Here is a 21,063-nt window from a genome sequence, read left to right as displayed (position 1 = left end):
CCACAGTTCATCTCTCCTCCCATAGGTACTTTTTCAGTTAATATTCTCTTCTCTGTTCTCCATTTTCATTATTCTACTTTCATTTTCCTGATGATTTCCTGACAGTTTTAGTCGCACTGCATGTTACTATTTTGTCCAGAGAGGCAGTGATTACAAAGCAGGGCAGGAACAATCCACTTGGAATAGCACACCGGACATAGTCTAGTCCTTACTTAGCACACTGTACCATGGGGTTGACAAGTGAATTAAATAATGCCCAATGAAGAGTCGAGAAACTCAGCTTGAAAGAAGAAGTTTTTTAAATTTCAGAAGATGTCAAATTCACCCTGTAGCATAGGTCTCTCTTCAGTGAAACTATACCTAATCAGCTTATGCCGGTGAATATAGTGTGGTAAAGCAATGCTTAGGACCTTGTGAATCTCTACAAAGAAGCGTGAAAACCAACTGTGTTTAAAATGCTCAGCAATAAGCAAATTATGCCCTCTCAGAAATCTCTTCACCAAGTTTCTTCCTGTAGAGACAAATAGAGTTTGTTCTCATTTCCTATTTATCATGACTAACCACCTCTCTCTATGCTCAGCTGTTCTTTTTATTCTCATTCTTTGTGCTTTGCTGTCCTGAAGCCAAATCTGTATGGATTTCAATGGCTCTCTTGTCCTTTTTGACTTGGTACTGGGCAGTTCGATAGCATAAGAGATGATTCTCTAAATCCTAGATAGGATGCCAGAATTCTCTAACTGAAAGAATTAAGAAGAAATAACAGTTCAGCTGAATGGATGCAAGGTGTATATGGGGAAAGTGTAAAACCTCTGAGACTTTCTCTTCTGGTTTCCTTTCTGTAGCTCCATCAAATCTCAGTCTTTCACTGCAGGAAACTTTCTGGGTATGGAGACTGAAGGAGACAGATCAAAAAGACTCAGATTTTCAATGCTGTGCTCAGCTAATCTTCATTTTAGATGTAGAAATAAAAGCAAAGGACAGTACTGTTTCTTGAAAGGAGCAAAAAGATGATGTGTGCTCCTTCTGAGAAGCCTGTATTTTTCTGCTAATGATTGCATCCAGTAAGTTCTTTAGTAGCCTCACTCCTGGCAAAGTCCTTGAAACTTTCAGTTCCCTCTTCGCTATGAGTGCAATACCAGCTACATCCCCGTCTTCAGTCAGAGTAGTCCAGATGCATTCTGAGACTCAGAGCCTGATAAGGTGCCACCTTTCCCCAGGGCTTAAATTTGCTGTAGTAAAAATGATACAATTTTAAATGCACTTTTCTTATTAGAATTTTCCCTCTGTGGATGTTAAAGATCTGTGTGTGTTGCAGTCTAGGTGGTAAGGACTTGAATTCCTCATTGACTCCTCTCTCTGTCTTTGTTTCAGAGTGCCTACCAGGGTGCGTGCAGAAGGATGGCTGCGGCAGAACCTCTGACCGCCTTCTCCCGATGGTACCTCTATGCCATTCATGGCTATTTCTGTGAGGTCATGTTCACAGCTGCCTGGGAGTTTGTGGTCAACTTCAACTGGAAGTTCCCAGGTGTTACCAGTGTGTGGGCACTCTTCATCTATGGCACCTCCATCCTCATTGTGGAGAAGATGTATCTGTATCTCAAAGACAAGTGTCACATTTTAGTGCGCTGCTTTATTTACACCCTCTGGACGTATCTCTGGGAGTTCACCACTGGCCTCATCCTACGCCAGTTCAATGCCTGCCCATGGGACTATTCCCAGTTTGATTTTGACTTCATGGGCCTGATCACCCTGGAGTATGCCATCCCATGGTTTTGTGCTTCTTTCATCATGGAACAGCTGGTGATCAGGAACACCCTGCGCTTGAGATTTGATGAGACTGCTGAGCCAGGGGCTCCTACTGTTCCCGTTGCCTTGGCCAATGGCCACGTGAAGACGGATTGAACCATGACTTGGAGCCACCCTTAGCAATCTGAGAGAGCCCAGACCTCTACTACAGGCTGTTAGCTCTGGCTTTGAGGTACTGCTCCTTGCTGTATGATAAGATTCATAAACCCCATTTTTCTAATGGGGGTGTGCATGGGATATACCAGAAAAAAAATGGAACCAATAGATTTTCTAAGGATTTTACTCTTTGGGTTCCAAGGACCAATATCAGTTACTTGTTAGTTAGGCCGTTTCTGATTTTAACTTATTACAGATGAAAGCAGTCCTTTTGCTTACACTTTTGTGTGGAGAAAGAAGGAGGGAAAAAATGCTAAGGTGGAAAGCATTCAAAAAGGAAAAATATAATCATTGGAGGATGGTCATGGACACGCCAGCAAAGTCAGCGATCGGCTTACTCCATTAGGCAATATTCAGGTGCTTGCTTGCAACCAATACCTCCTGTGGGACCTGAAATGCTGCAGGAACAAGGAAAATCTGTCTGCTATGGAGAAGAACCTAAGGCTGGCAGTCTGCTGGAGAGGTAGATGGTGTTCCCCTCATGAGGTCCCACTGGCCAACCCTGAGGTTCTTTTTTCGCACCACAATATAATCTGGTGCTGGACATCTTGCTGAATTTATACAAATCTTGTACTTTTTGAAATCTCAGTCCTGATAATAGATTTTTTCTCTTTTTTTCTTTCTTTCTGTTTTTTTGTTGTTGTTGTTGTTGTTGTTGTTTGTTCGTTTGTTTTAAGGAAAAGCCTTTTTTGCTGAGTGAATTTTACCATAATCTGTGCAATCTGAGTCTTGGCAAAAGGCACAATAAATATGTAAGTCTTCCCATCTCCTTTGTCCCCCCAAAGCAGAACTTGTCTGAAGGGCTGCTGCAGATTCCAGCTCTCATCCCAACCATGCAAACTTTGTAGAGACTGCACATGCCACAAGAGTCTTCTGCCTTCTTTCCCAGGGATCCCTCTGTTTCTGGTGATGTTGATGACTTAATCTGGCTGCAACTCATTGTACTTGACCAAAGGTCAAAATTTTCGTGTGGCTGAAGTGGTACCCAGCATTCAGTCCTCTAGGTCACCCTCCATCAGCACTGGCAGCCCAGTGGTCTCCTCAGTGTTTCAAGAGGATTTGCTCTTCCTTCCCAAATTCTATTCTAAATAACCACAGCAAACCTTTCCCATGAGAATAAGTGTAGGCAGCAAGAGATATGCCATGCTGTCTGATATAGGGAGACACATTACTTCCAAAACCAAACACAATTCTCCCTGAAGAGCTCTTCTTCACAGTTTGAGCAAGGTTTTGAGTTCTAGTTTGAGAGAAGCAGTAGAGAGCTTTAGGGAGTGCTGTGGCTCCATTTTGGAGCTTCTTGCATGGGGGTAGTTTGAAATTTAACCTCTTGGGAACACTTGTGGAGTCTGGGAAAAGTTGTAGAACAGGAAAGGTGCCTGATAGTGGCAACCATAGGTTAAATGATATGTTTTGGTAAACCTTGGCTGTCAGGGTTAGCCATAAAAGTAGAATTTCCTGTTGTCAGAAATATTGTGCTCATGACAGCTTTACCAGGCAGGTTTGTCTCATAGGACAGATTAATTTTGAGTGTTCCTATACTGTAATCAGCAGAGCTGCAGCAGGGATGAATTTGGCTTGAAACACACGTGTTTGTGTGGTTGTGGGTTTCCACTCTTGCATTGTAAGTAGCCAGGTTATTTTTCTGCTGCTCCTCTGTCTGAGGTAGAGCTCAGCTGTGAACCTGCTCCTTGTCCTGGGGAATCCACTCCCAAGGGAAGAAGCACTTCTAGCCCTGTGAAGGAAATTATTGTCTGGTTCTGCCCTTAGAAAGCCAGTGTTAATCCTTTCTGTGTTGCACGGAGTGCAATTATTTTATTCCTCTCCTTTCCCCTTCTCACATGACATCCATTGCTGGCAATGGACACAAATCAATGGTGTCAAGATGTTAATCACATCTGCCCGAGGGTACACAGTGTCTCTCAAAGCACTCTGAACATTTAGGTGGGTATTTAGGGTTTCCATTTTATAGATAATTAAATTAAAAGAGAGCAAACACTGAGTAGATGTATTTATTTTTTCCTTGCTGTGATGCCAGTATTATAAAACCAGAGAAGCAGTATGTTGTTTGTCAGTCCTGATGGTCTCATATGTGCAGACCCGGGCAAAACAGTCACCTCATGTAGTGCAGGGGGGCAAAAAGAGATGAGCTGTGCTGAATTAGAACAAGATCTGCAAAGTGTAGATAAGAGCTCATCCCATATCTGGAGGCATTCGAGGCCAGGCTAGATGGGCCCTGGGCAGCCCCATATGGTGGGTGGCAGCCCTGCCCGTGGCAGGGTGTAGGAATTAGATGATCTATAAGGTCCCTTTCAACCTAAGCCATTCTATGATTCTGTGATGTCCCCGCTTTGGCCCTAGTTCTGTCAGGGTCATGCAGTACCCAGAGCCAGGCTGTTCTCTCGCAGCACAGCATGGCTGTGGTGTGATGCTGTCTCTTATCTCCCACACCATCTGAAACCCTCAGTTTCATAGAAGCATTCCTAGGATCTTTGCTTTCTCCTTAGCTGCTACAAAACTCTTAAAAGTGTTAAAAGGAGCTAGCAGCATCATTTGGTGACTTCATACCATCTGCAGGTGGGACTAAGGGAGGAAGAGTTCACAGAGTTAACTTGGTATGCAGCCATGTGTTGTGACTGCAGAAGCTTCCACCAAATGGCACAGTTCATGCACAATGATGTAATATTTAGGTGCTCAGGCTATGGAGGGGTTTCCCAGCAGCATACGATATCTCATTCTATTATCCCTATTGCCCATGCTATTGTAACCACTACTCTGGTTTGCTTTCCAGCGATGTCTGATGTGTACCACCTAGATATTGCATCCTTAGAGACCTGTAACTTAAACCCAGAAGTGCACTTTACTTGCAGTTTGCACACCAGAAACAGGAAGGGACCCAACAAATTATTAAATAATTTCAAATAATTCCCTGGACAACAAATGTTATCGCAGGGTATGCTTTAATACCATGTACCTAACACAGCAGGGTTAGCTAGACTTCTTGCTAAGCAATGTGGCTTTGTCTCTTCTGCAAAATCTCTCTTTTTAATACATGTGATGCTTCTTACAACATCTTACAGGAGAAGTGCCCAGAGCACATTACCGGGGACTTGGTGGCAGCTCAGCATGAGCTCAGGAGCTGGACTGAAGTGATAGAGACACTTACATTATGAAGGAAAGAAAAAAAAAAACAAAAAAAACCAACAACGCACAAGGCCTAACCATTTGTTTGTATGTGTATCTTCCTTGGTAGATTAAAGTTGCCTGTTTTGAGTTCACCAGCAATAAAAAAACTTGTGATTTATCCACCTCGTCCTAACTCTGCAGCAAGAAGAGAGAGAGGGGCCCTATGCTGCTTTTTGAGGAGGGTGGGGAATGGGAGTGGTGGGTTTTGGGCTCCAAGTACCCCGGGGTTCTACTTTTGACTCCCTTGTATTGCTTATCCCTCATTCTGTCCATCCTAAGGGGTGCACATGTACATGGTAAAATACAGTTCTGCATCCTCGGCACACGGACCAGTTCAAGCACTGTTGTGATGATGTCTGTGCACATTGCAGTGATCTTGCCAGAGGGAAACAGTTGTTTCAAAGCAGGACTAGACCACATTTTGATCTTGGCATTCTAATTGAGAGAAATGTGTACATATGTACCAGGTATAATTATGCCTTTGGTCTGAGTGCATTTTCTAATTAAAGCAGAATAATCGAATCGACCTTTTGCTTGACTAGTCCTGTGACTAAAGAAGGTAAAAAATGGCTGAAGGACTCAAGCTTCTGAAGAATTGGGAAGCTGGTGGCAGAAGTTCTCCTGCGGTCAGTAGTGTTGCTCTGCTACTGACTTTTTGTAAGCTGCACCGAAAGAAGGGGGATTTCTTCATTCACAGGAATGCCTTCCCTTTCACTACTGTGAATAAAAAATGAACCACCACCAAGATGTGAACTGAAAGCAAACAGATTTCTGTTTTATTTTTTGCTGGGCCTGAATATGTGCACTATACCCTGAATTCAGGGGGACCTGCACTTTTTGCTTCAGGCTTTTTGCTTGCAAACTGCAGCTGAACCACCAGACAAGGAAACTGTTCTCTTCCACTTCCTTCCTGTGTGTCTGCAGCTACCGCCTCCCCCTGTAGAAGGCAATTCTTCCCTGGTGCATCCCTACTCAGTCAGAAGTCATTCCCACTGTGACACCTCACCCAGCTGCTTTGGCACCCACTGCACAAGTAGACTCACGGAGCTGGGGAGACATGAGGAGTGGTGGCAAATGGCCACCTCTCATGCCTGCCTTCCCTCACGCCCCTAATGTGTCTGCTCGCAGCCCCAGACGTCTGACACCGGTGCTGGAGGAAGAAGTGCTGTCTGGAAGTAAGTCCAAGGGAGGCATGGGTTTGTTGGTGTCCAACCCACCACTTCTTTAAAGACAAAGCTGCCCTTGCACAATGAGTTCTTTACTATAGGTGGCAATGCAGAAGTTGTCCGCTCACCCAGTGTATACTGCCCAAACCTTCTCTGAGAAGGAAAGGAGGTTCAAAACCTCATCTTTTTTTTTTCTCTAGGAGATTCTCTGCCTGCAGCTCTAGAGAAAAATAGCGATATGTGAGCTGTTGCTCCTTCAACTCACGGAGATACTGAAATGCCCCCAGCTCTGTGCCCTATCTTGGTAAGGTAGCCATGCTGAGACATAGGACAATTCAGCCCTCAGGGTGCTGCCACGTGGCACTCTCAGCACCTGGATTAGCCTATGGCCCTATTCAGGAATGCATTTTGCTGTATAAGTTGTACTCTTAATTCCATGGGTTCCGAAATGCTTTTCATGGGAAAGCAGGAGGTTAAAAGAGAAAGACTGAGATACAATACAACTTCATTACCATTTTTGATCTCACTTGAAAGCATTTTGTTTAAAGTTCCAGATACTTACTTCAGCCTCTAGATACCAGATGTGGGAAGGTGTTTGTCAAGGCCATGGAAGATATCACTAGTACCACTTAATGCAGGTGTGCTGTGCATGGTGTGCTGCACTGCCCCAGCGCTGCCAGGGAGAGCTACCAGTGCACGAGGACTACGACCAGAACTGCTGATATAAGCGCTGGGTAATGGCAGCCTTTCAAGGCCTGCTGGTGACATCTACATTCCCAAATCTTCAGGATCTGGACGGGCTGGAAGCAGCTATTTCCTGTTCTCCGTGTCTGGGACTTCTTGCAGGTGGAAAGCAGCACGGCAGGGTTTGTTCTGACAGAAGCAGAGCATTTCCTTGACTCCTTCCTCTGAAGCCCAGGCTGCTTGCTACTTTTGTAGCCATTGGATTTCAGATGTGAATGGCCTTTGTCAGCTCCTCAGAAAAGAGCAGTTTTTGAATGCTAGTTACAAATGCTTGATGTTAGTTTGTAGAATGGTTTGTCAGTTTAGGAGCTAAACACAAGTATGTATCTGCAAGTGTTTATTTATATGACTGAGTGGCATGCTGTCCTGCTTTGATGCTATAAAGAAGGAGAAAGAAATACACTCTCTTTGCTTTTTTATAATTAAAAAAAAAATAGTAAACATGCAGTTGAAACAATGTTTATATATTATATTTATATAAGCGAACACTATAAGCGTGGTGCTTGTAGATATCTGGCCTTTCAAACTCAGGACATTTTCCAGTACAGAATGTGTGACTAGCTCCCATTGCAACATATCTGTACTGCTACTTTGGCATGGCTCTTCTCATTGTGTTTTGGGGGATGACGGGAGGGAAGGAAGGGAAGGGAGCTCCCTGTGCTAGACACAGACTCACCTAAGAAACTGGGCAATCCCTGGTTATGGCATGACACAGGGACCCTGGGCACAGGCTTGCTGTAGAGAAACCCCTCTTTAGTAAGGATTTGGACTAGATGATCTCCAGAGGTCCCTTCTAACACCTTTGATTCTGTAATTCTGTGGTTCTATCATGATGCATTTAGTTGGAATTTGGGAACCAGTTTAGTGCACTGCATTAGGGGAGTCTTTTTTTGTAAGGTGTGTTTATTCTGCTAGCCTGGAGCACAGAGTCTTTCCTTCTGTTTTCAGAAAGCTGTTACATTCTTTACTGCTTGGTAAATGGTTTTTTTAATAAATGCAGCAGTCTGCCTTCAAAGTTACCATTCCTGTATTTGAATCAGCACCTTCTACTCTCATCCACAGCAACTTCTATCTCTACTTTTCCCATTTCAAAGCCAAATTTGGCTTGCTTTAAACCCTGTGCTTCCTCCATTGGTGTGCACAATTTTGGTTTCAAACTGCCCTGTGTGTTACAACCCTGGGAGCAGCAGTTTGCCCACAGGTTGGAGGCTTGTAACTGAAAAAATTCCTTCAGCTTTTCATTGAAGAGAAGATGCCAGTAACCACATGCATGCAGTCTGCCCAAGTGCAAAGCTGGCACATGAAGGGGCTGTCAGAGCTGATACATAGCATGGGTCTATTATGTTCAGAATAGAACTGCTCTCCCTCCCTTTACTACATTATCCCATCAGCAGCAGCAGAGTACTTTGGGGTACATGTTGCTAGGGGCAATAAACCATGTTAGAGACCAAAATGAGATGACCATCTGCTCTATCAGCTCTAGTTGTTGCAGTTACTGAGAGCTTATCTACTTTGCCCCTTCTGCTGTCGTCTGATGCCACAGCTTTTCCTTGTGCCGTTTCTCCATCAGCAATTTTGGCAGCCTGTCACTTTCTATGCCTTACATCCATTTTGCAAACACAGGTACTCTAAGCTTCCTTTCAGGAGCTTTCCTTTGGCAATTTAACACAAATGTGCTGATTATTGATGAGCTGTAGCATCCACTGAAGCCCACAAGAGCTGCAGTTGTCAGTGCTTTGGAAGCTGTGAGCAGAAAGCACTTTACATGCCTGCCTTCAGGCACTAGGATAGCTGCAAGCTTGCAATTAATTTTCAGTGCCTTTGCTATCACATCCACACAATGGCATAAAATAGGCTTTCAGGGCTAAATTCAGCTAAAAGGTTCCCTTGTCAATCTCTGAATTTCAATGTGTGCAGAATAATAATTTCAATAAGTAATTTCAAATGATCCTTCTCACAAATGCCTATGCACATAGTGAGTGCATGTCTGCTTAGATGCACAAACACAGCCAAGGGCCTCTGTACTGCACCACCGACTGCATCATAGCTTGTACCGGGGAGGAAGAGCTGTAACTGCTTAGTGCAAGCAGCACTCTGGCCCATTTCCTCTGCTCCTCCCTGAACATCTAAGAACCAGAGAAGAGTCAGGATGAAGCTCTGCATGCTCATGGAGCAGACTAGGAGCAAGTGCTGTGTCTGCATGTTTTACATGGGGCTTTAAAAACAGATTAATATCTAAGACAGACATGCCACACCCCTTTAAAAAGAGGTAGTTACTGCTGTGTGGACGTCCTCATAGAAGGACGTTTTTTACTTAATTCGAACTCAGGACAAGTCCTCCATTAAGGTAGAACAGGTCATTTCCCCATCTGCTTTGTGTCAGTGGGTTGAGGACACTGAGGGCCCGGGGCTCACATGCCCCAGCAGGCTGCATGGCTCCCTCAGGTCACTTCAGACAAATCTAGGAGGGTTTGCAACTTCTCTGCATGTGGCTTCTCAGCTACACATTCTTGCTCTCTGAACACCACCTCCTCAGGCCCGTTGGTGCTCTCCGTTCCTCTGTATTAGATCTAAGCATTCTGTGATCTGCTGAGAAGCTCTTCCTCAGCCTTTCTGTTTCACCATCTTGTCCTCACCCCTGCAGTCCTTCTGCTGTATTGGTACTGCTGTTACATGTGCCTATTTCTTGTTCCCCATTCCGTATGCAGTTCAGCTGACCTGTCAGAATATACCCTTCTCCCCGTTCTGTCTGTCATGCCAGCCCTACAAACCCCAGCAAATTAGATCATCTACATATCTATTTCACATATTTATGAGTGAGATGCTAATCCCCACATAGTGGAAGGGTCATATGTACAAAAGGGGAAGCAAGGACAGCAGCATTACAGGGAGAAGTGGGGGAAGGGAGGTAATGGTGAGGGAAGGGCAGATGTCAAGGATAGAAGTATTGGAAAAAAATGCACAACAATGAAATATATAAAGAAGAAAGCAGCAGACACCACTCATCTCTGTGTCTTTTTGATAAAGACACCCCTGGTTCTCTTTCGCTGTGGCATTAGAGCTGCTTTGCCACCCAGACCCACATTGTAGGGTGTCCTTGCAGAGCCCTTGCCTAACACCTGCCAATTCCTTGGCTCCCAGTGCAGCCACAAGCCCACTGCCAGGCTCCCTGCAGGTATAGAATCCACAGCTCCATCTCCCATCTGTTCTTCCTGGAGCACAGAGCAGGTGAAATGGCTCTTGGAAACCACAGGCACTTCTTGGGCTGCAGCAGTGGTAAAACAGCAATTCTTAAAGAAATAGAAAGCTCCTGTATGCTGGAGCTCCTTGCAGGAGGGGCTGGATTTTACTGCTGTTTAAGGGATTCTGCAGCCAGTGATCTGGGGATTTGACAGTTGGGTCTCAGTCATATTTAATATGATGCAGACAACAGATGCTTCAGGAAGATTATATTTCTTCATGTACATCAGGTCTCTGGGGAGATTACATGTTCAGGGTTGAGGGCTTTAGGGGGCAGCCCCAGAGGAGGATTTTTCTGTTTCCAGCAAAAATATCTGTAAGTACAGGGTGTTCTGCCAAGCCTTCTACATGGAATCAGCAGGAAATTCTGTTCCTGAGGGAGATTTCACCCGCAGCTCTGGCAGAGATAGCATTTATTATAAACAGAGCAACTGAGCAGGTATCCTACAGAGTAACAACACCTTGCAGCTTGAGCATCAGGGCTGATCCTGATCTGAGGAGCAGCATGATCAGGCTGCAGAGAGGTTATTTATGTGGGTAGAAACTTTCTGACTCTAAAGGCAGGCTGTAGCAGGCCCTTTGTAAGATGCTGTGGTTTTGAACTGCAGATATCTTGGCCGAGGCAATCAGCTGTCCAGCACAGATTTTGCAAGGGAAATAATTGTGCCCGAAGAGGCAACTAAAGTCTTCCCAGTGTCTTTGCAGAACACACTGACAAGCCAGAGATGATCTATATCTCTAAGAAGCTTCACAAAGAGCCTGCCTCCCCCTTCTCCCAGTCCTGCACCACAGTTAATTGATCTGCTCCAGATATTGAGGGATTAAGGACCGAGCCAGCCCTATTGGAGGGGGAATTTCAGATTCCACATGTCCTAGAAACACAGGGAACAAGTTCTTCCAAAAGTCACTCCTGGGAACACCCCCAGCTATTAGTAAAATCCAAGCACAGTGACAGGCGCCCTTCATCCCACAGCAGCTGCCGTGTGCTATGTGCAAGGCCCACTGCCTCACAGGGGAGTAAATTTAGCCTTGAAAAAGGATGGCTCAGGCTGTCTGTTTAGATATGTTTTCCTGGCTCCTAGCCCACTCCTTGCGTGGTAGCAGCAGCACAGTGATACCTATCTTTGGCAGCCGGGGTACCAGGACATCCCTGTGACATCTTTAGGAACAAGGGATCTGCAGCCATTCACTGGGCTCTCACAGTCAGCAAACCCAACAGAAACACCACTTCTGGCCATGGTATTTGGATCCAGATCTGGCCTTTTTCAGTCTTGGGAATGAACAAGTTCCTGAGCGGTATACATGGGACAGTTATCCAAAAGCAAAATGATAATACCTTTCATTTTATTCATGTTGTTACTCCTCCTACCTTGGTGTATTCGAGCACAGTCTTGCTCCCGCTGAACTTCCTCAGTGTCTGCAATTTTGCTCTTTTTTTTTCCCCTCCCTATTCTGAGCAGGCAGAAGGAGGAACAGTGGTGCTGATAAGCAGGTGGAGGTTGTAAAGGGGAGGAGAAATTGAAGGAATTCTTGTTCATCCTAAACTATTTTTTTCCATTTCTTCTAAAATATTGAATATAATGTTATGTGTTGCCTTAGATTTTTGACAGATTGCAGGAAAAGAGCCTATATGCTACACTAGGCATTTTTGGCAGATATGCAGGAAAGCTATCAAGATCAGCAGCTAACCCACAACAAAGCTTAATCTCCAGCCAAAAGCTTAATCCAACAGAAACCAAACATCTGCCCTTCTTGAGCATGCTGGGATGGAGACAGCAGCCTTGGCTTCTGGGGCTGCCCCAGAATTGTTCCTCTCCTGTCTGTCTGGCTGCAGAGCAGGGCACGTGTGCTCACTCTGTGGATTAGGTAAGAGATGGTGATGTGGGGTGGCAGATGCCAGGCTCTCAGAAAAGCAGCCACAAAATCCCGGAATGAACCATACATATATAGAGTACAATAACAGTACCTCTCCCTTGCCCTGTAAAACCTTCTGCTATTTCTGTCTGTTCTCTCCAAGAGTCTCTTTTCATACACAACAAATCAAGTCCATTATCCCAGAAAAAAAAAAAAAAAAAAAGTGTTCATGCTGCTTTTCTTTGCTGTATCTCATTTCTGACCTCTGCTGCTTTTTTTACTATTCTAGTCCTTATCATACAGAATGGAAAGCCCGAAGATTTTTCTTCACGTCTGACATTCATTCATCCTCACCACTTCTTTATCTCCCTGTGAGATTAAAAGCAGGGAGAAAGAAACAACAGAAGTACTGTGGCCCATATTTTTATACCCTGAAAGCCTGACTCTGTTCTTAGTCTCATTTTATCCTTGCGTAACCATTCATTTCACCAATGTAGTTCTGGATCCTTACCAATGTAAGATGGAAGTAGGGTGATACATTTAAAGAGTATTTATTTTAGATACAAAATCAAGAGTTAAGACAAACAAGTCTCATGCTCATCTGCCCTTTTTCCAGTCCTGACTGATGTACATTCATGAGCTTATCATTCAAGCCCAGATATATGAAAAGTGATCACAGATTTAGAGTGACTCAAGTTTTACCAGTTTAGGATATCTCTATCCTGATTTTCAGAAGGCTCCAGTTAAAAGGATGGCAACTGTGTGCTCCTGGGGCTGAAAGTATTTCAAGTTGGAAGCTCAAAAATCAAGACAGCTTGAATCAGAGGCTTTTAAAAATTCTTTGGCCTTGGTGTCTGAGCTGGTGGTGGATGCAAGCAGGTCCCAGTGCAAGCTGAATGAAAGCCAGATGAGTTAAACCTTTGGTTTAACTGTGAGGCTGCTGGTCACACAGCCCGGGATTCACCTGTCCCTGCTGATGCCATGATAGCACAGCTATAATGAAAGTCAGACATGAATGCAGAATGGCTCCAGCTTCCATCATCTCAGGAACACCTTTCCTTGTGGTGCACTTCATTTAGCTGGGGTGGGAGTACTGTCATTTCAAGCTTTGTTTCCTCTTGGACATGAAAACTCCAAAGGTTTAGGAAAAATATGCCTTCAAATGCTGAAATAGATTGGGCTGACTGTGATACTTCTAGCAGATTTATAAGCCTACATTCAAAGAACCATCTAAAACAAAAGTTCAATTATCTGACAATTAATAGGACCTTAGTTCAGCAAAACAGCTAATCTTGCATTCATCCTCTTGCTGTACAAATGTTCTATTTTATTTCAATTAAGTATATGCTTAATTTGCTACATCTTTCATTTAAATTACTGTTGCATGCTGCAGTGATTTAAAAAATAGCTGTGACACTGTAAAATCAATCTGTTATGGGTAGTCAGTGTAGGGTGATGATAATATGATCACAGCGATGGCATCATGCCCAAACAGTGAACAGCAGACATGCTTGCCTGGATGCTCTATTGTAATTGAGTTTGGGGTAGTGCTGTCCTGGGGTGATACTCAAATTATTGCTGTGTGCTCAACCCAGTAAAATGGTTAAGAACTGCCATTATTCAAGGTAAAAAAGTGAGCACAGAATTAATTTAATTTCTACTTTCCTCTGTAAATTCTTCTTTAATTATCCTTTAAGAAGTCTCTCATATCTGTTCCTCAACACTGGTGAGACTCAGGATATCAGGTCCCTAGGTCCCTGGTTTGATCTTATTCAAGTCTGCCAAGTTCCTCAAAGGAAAAAGGTGAGAGTGAGTGGCAAGGCATGAAGATGTCTCACTCCTTCAGGGCTAGGCAGAAAACCGTAAAGCACAAAGATGCTGAGAGGGGAAACTTACGTTGGATTCCTCTGCCCAGGATTGGCTGTTTCTTCTCTTCCATGCCACTCAGCCACCTTTGGAAGCAGTTCAGCAACATCTGAAGAGGATGGGAAAGCCAGGACCATGCATACGTTTGGAGCAGTTTCCCTTCTAGTCCCAGCAAAGGGATCTCATTGGTGGCTTTTAAAATGAGTAGAATTAAAAGCATGCAAGAACCAAAACCAGACTGAAATGATTCATGGAATGAAGCATGGAATGCACCCTTTCCCTTGCTGGTTTTTGTGCTTGTTGTTTGAAATAAGATCTATACTGGGCTCAGTGCAGCTACTGGGTTATCAGAGTGATTAATCTGTAACAGTGCAAAAGTGAAGACTTCTTTTCCAAAAACCAAAGCACTTTCACTACAATTGCTGATTTGGAATATGCTCCTTGGGCAGTGATCTGAACAAATATGTTCACACTGGGTTGATTTCTTTTTTTGACATTGTACATGAATAATTTTGTCTTTTTTTTTTTTTTTTTTCTTTAAATGGGCACCATTGTATTTGGCAGCTGCACAAAGATGAGTGTCTGGAAGTTGATTTTCTCTGCTGCTGTTGTCCAAGCAGAAAGCTCCTCCCTCTGCACTGCCCACCTGCTCCTGTTTGTTATTGCCAGTGCAGATCTCCGTTTAAGGAGTGAGGGCTCAACCTGAAAGGAACATAGATGATGGACTCCACTGTATTGTTGTAGATCAGTCATGGAGGAAAAGACACTGCAGTGGAACCAGGAAATGCTGTGATTGTAGCAGTGTTGTCCTAATGGAGCCATGAAAGCTCTGCAGGTACTAATTGCAGTGGTGTCTGATTCTGTGTGTACAACGGGTACATGGTGCCATTTCTCTGCTCATCCCCGTAAAATGCTTGCATCATCCCAGTCTAATTGCTGCTGCTCAATGGAGACGGGATGCTGTGAAGGATCACAGGATGACTTGCTGGATGCGCACATCTATAAGGAAGTGAATTGATCAAAGGAGAACCACTGAACTACTGAACACTACTGAATATCCTTCTGTATCTGGTCACTGTGAAACAAGTCTGCTTCATAGGACATAAACGCAAATCTAGTTCAAGTTTCTGAGTAATAGGAAATGTTGCAGTTTTCCGTGGTTTAGCAGGAAAAACCTGCAGTGGACACCAAAGAATTACCTTGGTTTTCTTTGTGCAATGCTCCTAAAGGTCTACTGCTGCAATATTTGTTATTTCTTAGCAACTCAGGGAAAGATGCAGGAAATGTTGTGGTATGAACAGCAAGGCTGGTAACTGCAGACACTGCTACTGCAGCAAGTCTAGTTCTTCAGTACACAGAACTTCAAGACAAGACAGTAAAAGGGGTGATGATAAGGCACAGGTGAAAGGCAGGATGAGGTCAGGTTTGTCTTATGTAGGATAAATTGGGTTTAGCTTGTATGGGTAAAGATAGCAACAACTTCACCTGGATTATTATTCTGCTGCTTTGTTAGTTCATAGATTTCTCATCCAATTTAAAAGGGAAATGTAAAAAGCCCAAAGACTTGAATGAATCCTGCTGTCCCTTTAACCAGAAAATGCTAAATGAAGTAGGAAGCTGATCTTGGAGAGCAATCTTCTTAGATGAGTACAATCTAAAAGTGGAATAATCCCTGAGGTCTCTCATTTTGCTTGCTATAATTTGGGCAGAAAGCAATCACGTGTGAATTTTTCAGAGCTATAATGCGCAGGTGGTTCTGTCCTTCTGCCTGCAGTGGCAGTGAAGGTGGCTGTTCTGCTGTTCAGTAAAAGGGTGGGAGGTACAGAAGCTCTTTCAAAAACTCTACACTGCTGCTGAATATTTCTGAAGCTGTTTTGAGGATGATGGATAATTCTGAATACTTCCTCACAAGAGCATCTGTGAAGAGGTAGAAAATGGAGAAATGCCTTCTGATTGTCCTGAGAGATAAGCTGCTTTTTTCCTGGGTGTAAATGTGTATGGTTGGACAAGTCCTCACTAATACCTGAGGAGGATTCATTATAACTGGTTTTAATCCTTCCTGAGGCAGGAGGAAAAAGGTTAATTGCCTGGTGAGAGGCATTTAACTGGCCTACAGACTGCTCAGAGCAATGGGGGAGGGAGGAATGGTTAGAATGAGAAGATGGGCTGATATTTCACAGCTCTGTTGTTCTTAGTCTGCTTATTATAGCCACCGATAACAGCAACATTGTTCTGAGCAGTTTGTAGAAACAATAGAAGGATGTTTTCCTTTCCCTCTGCTCCATCTCTACAGCATATGCAGCTGGGAAAGTCTCAAGTGAAGTGAGGTGGCCAGAGTGTGTGTGGAAAATGAAGTGTTTTTAATCAGGGTGTAGGCCTCCTTGTGAGATCATTTTAGTTCTCTCTTTTGAGATGAGGAAAGCACCAAAGAGTTGGAAGTAAATCTCCATCTCCTTTGGGGAGATAGTAATGGACAGAATATTTCATTGGTGGTTCCTCTCTATGTCATTATTGAGAAACCTCTTGGGACCTTAATATCGGGAAAGAGTGAGATGGTCTCATAAGTGCTTTCCAGTCTCAAGAGCACATCAGTTGCTTTTAAGAATGTGCTAGGCATTAAGTAGGTATCACGAAGAAATAAGAATACATCAGACTAATTAGGCACTATTCAGCAAACATAAGGTAGGGAAGTGCTCTGAATGTCTGAATTACTGCTGTGAGTCAGAGCTCTCACTGTATTCTCATGCACTGCATTTTAGTAGGGAGCTGTTTTCCTTTCACACATGAGTAGAGCACTGCTAGTTTTAAAGCAGCAACTGATAGTTGGAAAACTGTAATTAATCTGAAGAATATAGTCAATATCAGCAGGCTGATGCTGTTTTAGAAATTAAGTGAATAATGTGAAATTATGCAAAACTATTGTCTGAAAAAGTCTGTCTTAGGTTACATGAAGAACTTTTTTTTTTTTTCTTTCTTTTTGAGGAAGGAAATATTTTGCCATTATCTTTTGGATTCCGGAGCATAGCAGAACTACTTAACTGCTGAGAATTTATTAGGATAAGGATTGATAAGCGTTTCATTTCATTCTGTGTCCTTCCAATCAGGTTCTTGCCCCCTTTATTTAATTGTAACTTTATTGTAATTGCTGTGTTTGTTGATAGAACACTCTGGTTCTATGAATTTAGTAGTTGCTGCTGTTACGCTTTTTCTTTCTGTAACATTCTTAGTCCACCACTGCCAATTTAGAGGACCATCTTAAATCAGTGTGGTGAGGCTCAGTCTTACAAAGTAATCATCTTCTCTTAGCTTTTTAAATCCCTTCTTATTATGAGTTCCAGGGGCTGCTAAAGGCTTAGACTGGAGCAGAGCCCTGCTGTGCCACAACCAGCACATAATTCTGTCGGGCCAGCAGTGCTCACTGTGTTTACAGTCTAAATAGGTAAAACCAAAAATGAAAAAGAAAACAGATACCCTATCATTACAGAACTTGACCAAGGTCACAGAGCAGAGGTGGAGTTGTTAGTTGAGTGCCCCAGTTCCCCAGTGACCAGCAATGCCTTTGCCAAACATGAGTGTGATGGTCACTGCTCTGTTGCTGCTTGGGAGCTTTGATACACGTAGGTGCATCATTCACTTGTCTGAGTATCCTCAGGATATGTAAGACTGAATTTCTCAAGTCAGATGGAGAAGACAGTGCATGATTATTTCCCAGTAGATTTGGAAGTGTATCTGAGCAGCCAAGAATGGAACAGCCGTGACTCCGTTGAGAAACATGACACAAAGAACTCACAAGAGAGACAACGGGGTGCCTCAGTTTTGCTTACAGATCCTCCAGAGGAGCTATATGGCGAGATGTGCTCTGGCTTCATACAGATATCTGTAGGAAGATGGGAAGGAATCTGTAGCCCCCGTGGTAAATGGAAAGACCTGCTCCAACTGTGGGAGAACATCACCAAGGCAGTGTTACTTTTTTCCTCCACCTCTGATATAGAGGTTGGGGGTCCTGATGGCATGAGTAACAAGCAGTAAATAAAGTCCGTAACAGAGCTGTGCTGCACTCACGGCCCCTCTTCCCACAGAAACGAGCACGCAGCCACAGCCAGCCTTCCTTCCTGCACGCTTTTTTATCCTGAATTGCGACTTCCCGTGTGGAGGTCAACTTTTACAGGCAGTGTCCAGCAGGAGGAGCTCTTTCTCCATTCCACCTCCTCTCCGCGCTCAGCCCGCCGCTCCCCGTACCCCGCTCTGTGGGCTCCGGACTTCCCTGGGCAGTGAACCCAGGGGATCTGTCCAGGGTACGAACGAAACACCGATTCTAGGGAATCTCTGCTACTACCGCCGCTGGGCGCGCAGCCCGCAGCCGGCTCCCCCCGCACTACCAGTCCCGACGTGCCCCGCGCGCCGCCGGCCGTCAGGGCCGCGCGCCATCGCCGGGAGCGCAGCCAATGGCGCGCGCGGGCCTCGCCGAGCGGCTCCGCCTCAGCGCGGCGGCCGCGGGGGGACTTTGAAAAGTTGCGAGTCGGGGCCCAACGCCGCCGGACACCCCGGGGTTGCCGTGCGGTTGGGCGCCGGCGCGGCCCGCTCCCGGCAGGGCCGAGTCTCCGCTCGCTGCTGGAGCTCGGGCGTCGGAGGGCGTAGAGCCGCGTTCGGGCTCCAGATGAGGCGGGAGTTTCAGGCTCTCCCGCGGCGCCCGTGTCGTTCGGTGTAAGTCCGTGCCGCTCCGGATGCGCTGTGGGTGTTTCTCCCGGCCCGGGCGCCGTCCGCGTGGCCGCCTGTTGCCCTCGAGCGGGGCCGTGCGATGCGCGGCTGGGTGCGGTGTGCGCCGAGGCGGGCGGCGCCCGGGCCGTGCGGCCGTCCCGGTAAGGGCTGCTAGCGGCGCTCCGCCGGCACCTGGCCTTCCGGCTCCGCTCCGAAGCGGGCTGCGTGCGGCGGGCGCCTTGTCTCCGTCTCGCGAACGAGCGAGGGTCTGCGCGTCCGCACAGATGTAGGCGGTGCAGGCTGCTTTTGGTTTCGCGTGACCTTCTGTGAGCGAGTGGTAGGAATGTCACCTAATGCTACGTGTGAGATGTGCTTGAAAGCCTGCTGGCGGAGTTGAGTACAGCCACGTGTGGCTCTGCCTAGCGGGGTGGTACAGCTCTCCCCGCAAAAAAAGCACACAGCTGGGGGTTAGGGAGACTTCACGAAGCAATCGCATAAGTTAGTCTTAGGGCTTATCCAAACTAAGCTACTCTTCAAAAAGTCGTCTCAAAACAATAAATAAACCTGAACTGACTTGTCTACACCACAATGCCTCGTTCCAATGTTGTGGGTTGTTTTGGTTTTGTTTTTTTTTTACTCTGTTTTTAATTCAGTAATATTTACATTGTAGTTCTGGTGTTCACACACTTAGCTTTGACCTCTAGTTTCTTGTATGTGATTTTTTAAGTAAAAGAACCCCTTTTTAAACAGTGTTTTCTATAAAATTTACATAGAAGGTTATGAAATGGTTCTGAACAGTTTGTCTGTCTTGGATCTTGCATGCTAAAACGTGTTTCCAAACCTCTGGTTATTCTTTTGTCTCCATCCTGCATCCTTCCCATCCTTTGACATCTCTGTTGCATACCTGATCACCACAAGCATGTTGTATTTTAGCAGTTCTAGGTCTAAGTAAATCGTGTCATTATTGTTCAGTTTTAGCATCCTGAGAGAACCTTCTTTCCTTCTGGCGCTATTTAGCACAAGAAGTTCACTTTCAACTCATTGCTGAGTGTTTTGGGGCTTGCTTCTTTTTCAGAAACCCATGTCATACAAGCACTGCAGATTCTTTGTTCTTATTGTTATGATCTCCTAATGATCCAATATTAGGTGATGTAATTAAACAGAACTGTTTTCTGTGTGGTAAGGTTATTTCTTGTGACTTAGGCTTTCTATACATGCCTATACATATACATGTATGTTCTTTCCTACTCTTTAGCAAGGAAAGGGTGTAATTGTTTGCACAGGCGTGTTCCAAGCAGCCTTCAAAAACTGTTTTGTTTGCCTTGCAGACCAAGCGAGTATGGCTACTAAGAAGCTGAGAAGAGCAAAGTTGTCTCAGGAGCTGTGTGAAAGACTAAGCCGCTATCAGATCACTACCTGCCAGGTGAAAGGGTTACTCTATGGCTTTGGATTACTTCTATTTTATTAAATTTCTATGCTTAATTTACATGAAGCCTTACTGTCTAGTAAAATTTCTGGCTCAGTCTGCTTACCTTGTAAAAATGTTGCTTTAAGATGATGGATGGCTAAGGCATTCAAATGTGGATATACTTACTATCTTTTCTTCTGGAAAAAAAGAAAAAAAAGGATACTTTATTTTAGGAGAGGTGTGTAGCTACCTCTACATGATCCCTCACAAAAATGCATGTACATTACATAATCTAGCATCTATGAATGTGTTATGAAGCTATTTTATCAGTTATGGGTTGATTCATCAATACATTCAAAAGTTGTTGTGTATGTTTCTTTAAAGAAAGGAGAGACTCTGTGTATTTCAGAAGCATGTGTGGTAGATGCAAGATCTATTCCTAAAATTGCAACCTAAGAAAATGCAATGTAATTTGAATGTTTTTTGGGTAGATAGACACCTCTGTGGGGAAAAAGGTGTTAACTCATTAGAACTTCATCACAGTACTTACATTTTTAATTCATGCTGTGTCTTTTAAAATATAAATCCAATTTCTTCTGTGATAACCTTATGATCTTCAAGGTTCCTTCCAACCCAAACCATTCTATGACTCTATAACTTACTGGCATAAGAGAAGGGTAAAAGAGGTATGAGAAAACACTACATAACGTGGCACAGTTGGTAAATCTGGCCTTTGGAATGTATACTAGTAATGTATAAATTGTATTAGTTTAGTCCTTAGTCTTGATCTCCTGGTTAAGCTCTCTGAACTGTTCTATCTTCTTTCAGGACTTCTTATGTCTTTCACTCTTGGAACTAATGAAAGTGACAGGACAGAGCTACAGAAATGTGCAGAAGCTTCTTCGGAAAGTCAGCCAAGCTTGTGCTCCCAAAATGCAGACA

General features: G+C 44.4%; 2 protein-coding genes across 18 annotated transcripts in view; both read left to right on the top strand.

Moving 5' to 3' along the window:
- The window catches only part of TMEM229B (transmembrane protein 229B), a 40,521-nt gene extending 35,258 nt beyond the window's left edge, over positions 1-5,263 (top strand). For all 13 annotated transcript variants that reach the window (XM_090141168.1, XM_090141162.1, XM_090141165.1 and 10 more), the window contains one exon: positions 1,372-5,263. In XM_090141168.1, the coding sequence (XP_089997294.1) occupies positions 1,399-1,902 (504 nt within the window). In that variant the 5' untranslated portion in view covers positions 1,372-1,398 and the 3' untranslated portion in view covers positions 1,903-5,263. The remainder of the gene's footprint in view (positions 1-1,371) is intronic.
- A 12,989-nt stretch (positions 5,264-18,252) lies between these two features.
- Positions 18,253-21,063, top strand: part of RAD51B (RAD51 paralog B) — a 337,160-nt gene continuing 334,349 nt past the window's right edge. Inside the window, exons 1-3 of one of the 5 annotated variants that reach the window (XM_090141154.1) lie at positions 18,253-18,310; positions 20,042-20,136; positions 20,950-21,063. In XM_090141154.1, the coding sequence (XP_089997280.1) occupies positions 20,053-20,136; positions 20,950-21,063 (198 nt within the window). In that variant the 5' untranslated portion in view covers positions 18,253-18,310; positions 20,042-20,052. Of the gene's footprint in view, positions 18,311-18,425; positions 18,720-18,855; positions 19,051-20,041; positions 20,137-20,949 lie in introns of those variants that run through there. The other 4 variants (XM_090141155.1, XR_016466903.1, XM_031593674.2 and 1 more) reach the window with 4 other exon arrangements.

Source organism: Phasianus colchicus, chromosome 5, assembly GCF_987193195.1.
Source record: "Phasianus colchicus chromosome 5, bPhaCol1.hap1.1, whole genome shotgun sequence".
In the NCBI taxonomy this organism is placed as follows: domain Eukaryota; kingdom Metazoa; phylum Chordata; class Aves; order Galliformes; family Phasianidae; genus Phasianus; species Phasianus colchicus.
The sequence above is the reverse complement of the archived record's forward strand: the minus strand, read 5'-3'. Positions and strand labels throughout refer to the sequence as shown.